The 9,668-nt window shown below is 46.0% G+C and overlaps 1 protein-coding gene across 1 annotated transcript in view; it reads right to left on the bottom strand.

Annotated features, from left to right (window-relative positions):
• Nucleotides 1-6,362: 6,362 nt before the first annotated feature.
• HOXC8 (homeobox C8) overlaps nucleotides 6,363-9,668 on the bottom strand; it is a 3,947-nt gene continuing 641 nt past the window's right edge. The window contains exon 2 of the mRNA XM_008639820.2: nucleotides 6,363-6,900. Coding sequence (XP_008638042.1) covers nucleotides 6,602-6,900 — 299 coding nt within the window. The 3' untranslated portion in view covers nucleotides 6,363-6,601. The remainder of the gene's footprint in view (nucleotides 6,901-9,668) is intronic.

A 9,668-nucleotide genomic window follows, 5' to 3' on the forward strand; every position in this document is an offset into this window, starting at 1 on the left:
AAGGGGGGGGGGGGGAAGGAAAAAAAAAAAAAAAAACAACAACAACAAAAAAAAAACCAAAACCCGGGAAAAAAAATCAGAGAGGGAAAAAAAAAAGAGATTTTTTTTTTTTAAGCAGCAAAAAAAAAAAAAAAAGAGAAAAATAATTTTAAAAAATCGAAAATCGACATCGCGCCGCTGCTGAAAGGGGGTCAGGAAAAATTACGCAAAAAAACCAGAAAAAAATTAAACCCAAACCCCCCGCAACCCCCCATCCTACCCCTGGCACTGCTTGGACTGTTCAAGGCAAGACAACTGCGAAAGAGTCATAAGAGAAACCACAATAAAAAGTTCACGTTCATGGATGGAGTCCACATGACTTCCTGTGGCCAATCCAACTTGTGATTCAGTCGTAAACTTTTATTGCTCAGCTGTAAATTTTCTGCAAACAACCAGGAATGCGTTGCATTTTTTTGTGACGAGTGCAAATGCTCTCGTCTGTCGCCATGTTTGGCCAATTCTGCCCCAATATTCCCATTTTTTCGCCCTTTTCCCCCTTCTTTTCCCCCCCTCCCACCCCTTTTTTTTTGCTTCTTTTTGCGCCTTTCGGCCGCCGCGCTGGTGGGAAGGGAATAAATGGGATTTTCAGCTGGGATTTGGGGTTAATTGCACGCTCGTTGTGCCTTCAGCGTTTGTTAAGATTTGGCCTCTGAGCGTTAATTTTCATTTCCGCGCTGGTAGGTTTAAAACGCGTTGAATTCATTGGCAAAGACAATCAGAGCCGGGAAAAAATTGGGAAAAAAATGGGGGAAAAATGCGAATTCCGAGCCCCCCTCCCCATTTCCCTCCGCGCCGACCCTGCCCAGGGTGTGGCCGCGTCAAATTCCGCCTTCCCGGCTCTCAAAAATTCCCATTTCCCACCTTTTTCACCCCCCGGAGCCCCCTAATCCTCCCCTTCTCCCTTCTCCATCCCTGGGGCACCTGGAAAAGCCCAAATTCCCCCCAAAATCGGAGCCGGGCGTTTTCCCAAATTCCCCGCGGAATAGCGAGGGCGCCTCGGTTTAAAACGCGTTGAATTCATTGGCAAAGACAATCAGAGCCGGGAAAAAATTGGGAAAAAAATGGGGGAAAAATGCGAATTCCGAGCCCCCCTCCCCATTTCCCTCCGCGCCGACCCTGCCCAGGGTGTGGCCGCGTCAAATTCCGCCTTCCCGGCTCTCAAAAATTCCCATTTCCCACCTTTTTCACCCCCCGGAGCCCCCTAATCCTCCCCTTCTCCCTTCTCCATCCCTGGGGCACCTGGACAAGCCCACTCTCCATCCCTGGGGCACCTGGAAAAGCCCAAATTCCCCCCAAAATCGGAGCCGGGCGTTTTCCCAAATTCCCCGAGTTGGGATTTGCTGGCGGGACCCCTCCAAAGAAAAATTCCTTTTTTTTTTGCCCTCCAGGACATTTCTCCCCTCTCTCTCCACCTTTTGTTTTCCCGAGTCGGGGCCGCGCAGCTTTGAGGCGAAATTTGAAATTTTTATTCTTCTTCTTCTTTTTGGTGGCTTTGCTTTTGGATTTTTGGGGGTTTTTTTTGGGCCTGTTTGGGGGCGTGTAAAGGGCTGGAAAATCTGGATTTGGGAATAGGAAACGACATTTTTTTGGCCGTGTCGAGGCCTGTTCGGAGGCATCCGCGAACTACAAGAGGCGACCGCAAAGCCCAGCCTGGCTCCCATCGGTTCCTCCTCCTCCTCCTCCTCCAAACCCTGCTCGGAGCCGCCTCTTCCCCTCCTAAAATCCTCCTAAAATCCTGCTCGGTTTTACCCCCCCAAATCCCCAGCAATCGGCACCAGGCGCGCACCTACAGCTGGTCAAAAAAAGCCCCAAAAATACAAAATATTCCCATTTTCCCCCATGTATTTCGTGCCAGAACCGACTCCGTTTTCCCTCCCAGGTAATTCCGCGCCTTAATTTCATTTTAATTGATGAAAACAACCCCCAGAGAGGTGGCGGGGGGGTGGATTTGGGGATTTATTTTTCTTTTTTTTTTCCCCCCGCGTGTCTGGGCTGCCCGAAGGACACAAAGGTTGTAACGCGACCGGATGGACGGGAAATTACTTTATTCACTTTACAAACCACCAATAAATTTTATAACAGGTAGTTAAAAGTTACGAGGGGGGAAGCTCCGACCACAACAGCTTCCCGAGCACAATGGAGATCCCATTTTTCCACGATAATAAATTCCATAATGGGGGGAAAAAAAACCCCAAACCCAAACCAAACCAAAAAAGGGAAAATTTTGATGCTTCAAAGTAACCTGGGTGCGAATTTTTGTAGCCAGTTCCATCATTTCCCACCGTCCCCTCCCAAATCGCCGGCCCTTCCCAAATTTAATGATGGGATTTCGAGAGAAGAGAGGGGGAATGGAAAAAAAAAAAGCCGAGAATTTGAAAGGGGGAGTTCAAAAATCGGAGTTAAACCAAATAAAAGCGGAATTGCGCTTTTTAACATTTTTTAAGCCCAAACCCAGCCTGCGGAGTTTCCTCCCCTCCCTCCCACCTCCGCCTGGGAAAAAAAAAAAAAAACAACAAACCCAATAAAATAAAATAAAAAATGAATTTAACGCCCCAGAAATTCGTTGTCTCGCCAATATTCGGGGGCAGAATAAAAACGGAACGAATTTTTGCGCCTAACGGCCGCATTAGGCTGTGATTGGAATAATAAATTAAGGCGGAATAAGCGATCTGCCCGCGCTCGGCTCCGCAATTTTTCACAACCCGCGGAAGCGGGGGAGAAGCTGCAAAATTTGATTGGTCCATAAAAAAGCTTGGAATGGGCCGATATTTCTTATTTCAGGCGGCGAGGATGGGTCTAATTTCGGTAATACCGGCGCGAGAATCATTTCGGAATAAAGCACTTTGCGAGCGGCGAAATTTCCCTCGAATTAAATTCCCCCATAAAAAGAGGGAGGGAAAAAAAAGGCAAAAAAAATCTCTTTTTTTTTTTGCTGTTGGTTTTGTTGGTTGTTTTTTTTTTCCCTCGCCTCCCGAAATGGTTCCGGAGATAAGTGGATGTCACCCCAAGACGATGAGAAAATAAACATTTTTTCCCCTCTTAAAAGAAAAAAAAAAGAAAAGAGCGGCCGTAATTCCATAATTTAACTGCGCGCTCTCGGCGGAGATAAATGTCACGGCGGGATAAAAACTCGGCGGATTTGGGGGTTTAAAGATGACGGATGGGATGCGAAAGCAGCTTTTTCCCTGGCTTTATTATTATTATCTTTAAACACTTTGATGAGTTCTCCGTCTCTCCCCTCCCCGCGCCTCTGCCGAGCCTCGGAGAGAGATTTTAATTTTTTAATTTTTTTTTTTTTTTTTTGAAGCGACAAAGCTGAAAATCTTTGATTTTCACCCATTTTTTGGGGGGGGTTTCATGGCTGGGAAGGGCTGAGCTCGCATCCCTCCCGTGATGAAGGGAGGCAAAAGCTCCTCGTTGGAAAAGCTGGATAAATATTCCCCCCAAAAATCCGCTTTTTAGCATAAACCGCTGCTTTATGACTGATAAAAGCCCTCACCTTCCCTGCCTGCCTTCCAGAGGGAAAAAACGGGAATAAACCGAATTTTCAGGGATTTTGGGGGGGGGAGAATTTTCAGGGGGAACCTCCCCGATTTGGGGATTTCGGGCAATTCCCGGCTGGGCGCCCACGGGAGCTGCGCCCACGCGGGATCCCATCCCTCTAATCCCATTTTTGGGGCATTTTCCCCCTTCCCAACCCCATTCCAGAGCAAAAATTGGGCTGGAAATGCCCCAAAAGTCGCTGCGGGGGCGCCCACGCGAGTCCCGATTTCCTGCGCTGCAAAACTTCCCCGATTTCCCCTTTTTCCCCTCTTTTTTCCTTCCTCTTTCCCAAAGATCCTGGGCAGCATCCAGCAATTCCAAACCCTCCTGAGGCGTTTAAATCCCTTTAATCCCGGGCTGGGGGGGAAGTTCGGATCAGGGAATTTGCTCCGTTTATCATTGAAAAAGCGGGGGAAAATCGGGGGGAAAAGGAGATAAAATTGGTTTTAAAGCTGGATTGACGGGAATGATGGGAATATTTGGGAAGTTTTCCTCCTCTTGGAGAAGGGCACGACAGCCCCGAAGGCGGCGGCGCGAGGGTTTTGGGTGGGAATGAAATAAAAACATCGTAAAAATGGGATAAAGGAGGAGGGAATGGAAGGGAATAAAATATAAACCCGCAGCGGCGGGGAAAAGCGGGATTGATGGTAATAAGAATCATTAGGATCATTAATAATCCTATTAATAATTGTATTAATAAGGTGTCCATGGGGGAAGAAGGGAGGATAAAAGAAGGGAATTTTCCTCGCGGGTGGGGAAAGGGAGGAATCGAGGAATGAAGGGATAACTAAAGAGAGAAAGGGAGAAATCCGCCAGGGCGCCGCTTCCCCGCCACCTTCCCACGTTTTTTGGGGACGCGTTTTCCCACCGGGAACGGGATCGGGGTCCCCGCACCTCCAATCTCCGCACCCCGCACCCGAAAGCGCCGCGATTCCACCCAAAAAGCAGCGAGGAAAAGGCGGCTCCTGCCCCATCCCAGGATTTTTCCTGCCCCTCGCGCACTCCGGGATTTTTTCCAAGGGGATTTTCCAAGCGGGAAAAGCCCAAATCCCCCTCGTGCCCCTTCTCCCAGCCCTCCAAGAGGCGACAAAAAGGCTCCAAAACGCCGGAATCTTTCGATATTTGGATTTTATTGGGATTTTTTTCTTGGCGGCCCCGCAGCTTCAGGCGAACAATTAACAGCGACGGTTAATGAGGTTTCTTTTGCTGCCCCGCTCGCAGGGGGAGTCCTCCAAAAAGGAGCCAAAATATTGGGATTTCCCCCCAAAAAAGGTGCTCGAGGTCGGTGCTTTTTGCAGCCAGAGGGGATTTGAAGGGTGAGGTCCCACAGGGGGGCGGTGGAAACAGAGACCCCGCACAACGCACTCGTTTTAAAACCTTTTTTATTCTTTTCTTAGAATAATTATTATTATTGACGTCATGTCTCACGTATACAATACAAATCCACGCTGGCCAGAAGTGTTGTTTTTTTTTGGTTTTTTTTTTTCATTTTTCCCTTTTTTTTCCCTTTTTTAATTGATTTTTTTTATAATGTTTTCCCGGCGGGAATTTTGCTACATTCAGAGGTGGAACACGCAGAACTATGGAATCGCTCTTTTTTTTGTTATTATTTTTAATTTTATTTTAATTTTTGTTTCTTTTTTTCTTACATAAAACAAATGACGATTTTTTTTCATCTTTTTTTTTTATTCTTTTATTTTTTTTTTTATTTTCCGAGCATGAACAGATAAAAGTCAAGACAAATAGATAATAACTCTACATTCAGTGCAATTTAGTTCTACACTACTTTATAAGCACAATAAAATAATACAATACTGTGCGTTCTCAACTAGGCAGTTTCAGTTGTTGGGATTTTTTTTTTAAATTTTATTATTTTTTTTTAATTATCATCATCATCATCATCATCATTATTTCCAAGAAAATAAGCAGCAACAAACGACAATAAAACCGCATTACAAATACTTCCAAAGCATGACTCCTTCTATAGGTAGTGATAAGTACAATACAAGGTTGGTTGGTGTTTTTATTTCTTTTTTTTTTCTTATTTATTTATTATTATTTTTATTATTTATTTATTTATTTATTAGTATTATTAATTAATTTTTTTTTTTTGGCTACTTAGTAGCTTGCATCAGGGCGAAAACTCAGCTCGCTCTCCTCTCTGTCTCTCTTCCTCTCGCATTTAAATAAATTCGGAGCGAAATTGAAGATCTGGAAGCCCCTGGTTGCTAATTAGGGTCGATAATTAAATTATTGCAGGTTTTCCCTTTAGGTAGTACAGGAAGAATTTCGAGTGCTCACAAACAGCGCCTGGAAAAACACGGGGGGGAAAAAAGGGGTGGGAAGCGCGGCTTGGCCTATCCAGGGATTCCCAAAAATTCCTGAAAAACGATGGGATTTGGGGGGGGGTTCGGGGGCGCTGCCAGGTGAGGCTCGCCCTGCAAAGCTCCGCGGGGGAAAAAGGGACAATTCCAGGGAAAAGCTGGGAAAAGCTCCCTCGCTTCCCCCTCCGGGGTCGTTCGGGAGAATTGGGAGGGGGAAAAAAACCCTCGAGGTTTAAAAAAGAAATCCCCAACCCCAAAAAAACCCCCACAATAAAAACCGGGACAAAGTCAAAGCTGTTTAAATAAATCCGAATTTGGGACGAGCGGTGGCAATTCCCTCCCAGCCCGGCTTAAGGCTGGGAATACCTCGCTTTAGCGAGTTCATTTCTCTTCTCATTCATTTTTCATTTCATTTTTCATTTCATTTTTCCTTCATTCCCCCCCCCCCCCCCCCCCTTTTTTTCCCCCTTTTTTTTTTCTTTTAAAAAAAAAAAAAAAAAAAAAAAAAAAAGGATAAAAAAAGCAGGAATAAGGGAAGTTTCCGCGCCAATAAAAAAAGGCTACAACTGCTTGACAGGTAGTTACTGCTGGGTGAGCCTCTCCATTCTATACTCTATAAAAGCAAATGACCGTCGTAAACATCTCGATTTATCATCTGCCATAAAACCGCGACTTCAAGGGGAGCTGAGCCGAGCTCAGTCCTTGCTTTCTTCTTTCTCCTCCTCTTCTTTTTCCTCTTCCTCGTTCCCTTCTTCCTCGGCTTTCTCCTCGTCCCGCACCCCCCCGGGCAGCTTGTCTTTGTTGTTTTCCTTTTTCCACTTCATGCGGCGGTTCTGGAACCAGATCTTCACTTGTCTCTCGCTCAGTCCCAGGGCGTGCGAGACCTCGATGCGCCGCTTGCGAGTCAAGTAGGGGTTGAAGAGGAATTCCTTTTCTAATTCCAGGGTCTGGTACCGGCTGTAAGTTTGGCGGGCGCTAATCGGCTGCTTTCGCCCTTTTTCCGCCTCTTTTTTGCCCCTTTTTCGTGCCTTTCTCGCTGCTTTCTTGCCCTTCTTTCATCCCTTTTTTTTAGCCCTTTCTCCTCTCTTTATTTTCCCTTCTCGCCCTTTTCTCACCTCTTTTTCACTCCTTTTTCACCCCTTCCTCACCCATTTCCACCCCTTTTTCCCCCTTTCTTTGCCCCTTTTTCACCCCTTTCTCCCCTCTTTTTCTGCCCCTTTTCACCCCTCTTTTACCCTTTCTCACCCAGATTTTACCCTTTTTTTGCCCTTTTTGCCCCCTTTCCGCCCTTTCTCGCCCTCCAGGTGCTGCGGGGCAGCGCTGGGGTTTCCGGGATAACGCTGGGGCCGATTCCCGGGAGCGCTGGGGGAGGTGGGTGTCAAGCTCATGCACAAAAGACCCTTCCAGCTGCCCCACAGGGGTGTTCTGGAGGGGAAATCCCCGTGGCAGCTCCGTTCTCTTCCCAAAAATACTCCTTTTTCCTAGGAAAGGTGCATTGTTCAGCATCGACCCCTCTGCAGCCTCTCTAGTCCCTCATCTCCTTTTTCTTTTCCTTTTTCTCTTTTTCTTTTTCTTTCTTTCTTTCTTTCTTTCTTTCTTTCTTTCTTTCTTTCTTTCTTTCTTTCTTTCTTTCTTTCTTTCTTTCTTTCTCTCCTTCCCTCCCTCTCTCCCTTTCTCTTTTTCTCCTTTTTTTCTCTCTTTTTCTCTCCTTCCTTCTCATTCTGTCCTTCTCTTTCCCCCTCTTTCTTTCCCTTTTCTCCTCTTTCTTCCTCTTTCCCCTCCTTTATTCCCTCCTTTTCTTTCCCTTTTCCCCATTTCTTTCCCTTTTTCCCTTTTCTTCCCCCTTTCCCCTCATCCACTCCTTTATCCCTCTCCCTCCCCATCCTCTTTTTCCCTCCCCCGCCCCAAAACTCCCCAAATCCCTTTTGCTTTTCCAGGCATTCCCCCCAAAACACAGGGAAGGGGGGCGGGGTTGGGGAGGGGGGAGCTCCTTTTTGCCCAAATTCCCTGAAAATCGGGATTTTTCTCTGCAAAACAAACCCTGAGCCGGGGATTTCCCTGCGCAAAGCCCGGGATTTGTCTGGAAAAACAACTCGAGAGGGGCGTTCGCAGCCACAGCGAAGACAGAGAGGGGGGAAAGAAAGGAGAGAAAATCGAAAGAAATGAGGGCAAAAAAAGACGGGAAAAGAGCTGCGCTTGCAGCCCCCGCACTTCCTCGCGCGCTAATGAGAAAAACAATTTATTTGGGGGAAAAAAAGCCAGCTCGGGATCGAGCTGATCCCGTCCCGGAGCCTCCCTCTAGGTCAAAGCTTAGATAAATAACGAGTTTTCCTCTCCCGCAGCCCCTGGGCCACATCGTCTCGCCAGCAGCCGCAGCTCCTCTCCTTCCCCCTTTTTTTGGGGGGGGGAGGGTTATTTTTAATGTTGGAAATTTTCCCGCGGGGTTGAGTTTTTTGCTGGGGGTGAAGGCAGAGGTGGGGGAGGAATAAAAACCTTTTGGGGGGGCTCTGCTCCGCTCCTGCGAGTCCCCACCGCCCTTCACATGGTTTGAATTACCCGGAGTCTGCACAACCTTGGGGCTGAGCTGCAACTTTCAATTATTTCCCTTTTTTTTTTCCCCCCCTGCCGTTTTTCCAGGCTGAAGTTCCGAATTATTTTGAATTTCCCACTCCTTTTCTTTGTTTTTGTTGTTGTTGTTGTTGCTTTTTGGGTTGATTATTTTTTTTTTTTAATCCCAACCCCACAGCCCCGAGCTAAGTTTTTTTTTTTTTCCCCTCCCTGCTGCAACTTTTCCTCTCCAGGCGTTAGGAAACAAGATGCAATAATAATAATAATAATAACAATAATAATAATAATAATAATAATAATAATAATAAAATTAAATATATATTCCTATATCAGGAAATCCTCAGGACGAGTTCCCACCTTTCAGGCTGCGTCTCCCAGCGGTTAAAAAAGGACATTTGTGACATTTTAAAGAGCGCTGCTCTTATCAACATGCAAACAACCTCGTGGGAGCCGTATCTTATTGCCAATCCTCGAGGCAAGCCATAAAAAAAACCCTAAAAAAAACCCCCAAGTTTTACTTTTATTGCGATTTAAAGGGGTTTTTTTTATTATTATTTTTGCAGGGAATCCCCTCGGTTTGTTTTTGGTAAAAAAGAAGAAAGGTCAGCAGCAAACGGCTGGGTCCCAGCTGATATTATTCTTTTTTTTTTTGAGATCTAGATACAAATATAAATATCAATATAATTATAACTATAACTATAAATACAAATATAAATATAAATATAAATACATATATGCGTAAGTGGGGATGGGCGTGTTGGCGAGAGGTCGGAATTTTGGGGAGAGGTCTGGATTTGGGGAGAAGAGGCCGGAATTTTGGGATGAAAGGTCTGAATTTGGGGATGAAAGGTCGGGATTCTGGGAGAAGAGGTCAGAATTTTAGGAGAAGAGGCCGAAATCTGGGGATAAAAGCTCTGAATTTTGAGATAAAAGGTTTGAATTTTAGAATTAAAGGCCGGAATTTCGAGATAAAAGCTCGGAATTTGGGGCTCAAAAGTCTGAATTTCGAGCTAAGAGGCCGGAATTTTGACACCAAAGCTCCGAATTTCCGTACAAGGGGTCCGAATTTCGGGACGAAGGGTGGGAATTCAGCCGGAAAAGGCCGGGATTTTGGGCTAAAAGGTGGGAATTCTGCTAAGAACGCGGCATTCCAGGAGCCCCCCGCGCACACACACACACACACACACACACACA

Source organism: Corvus brachyrhynchos, unplaced genomic scaffold, assembly GCF_000691975.1.
Source record: "Corvus brachyrhynchos isolate BGI_N302 unplaced genomic scaffold, ASM69197v1 scaffold238, whole genome shotgun sequence".
In the NCBI taxonomy this organism is placed as follows: Eukaryota; Metazoa; Chordata; class Aves; order Passeriformes; family Corvidae; genus Corvus; species Corvus brachyrhynchos.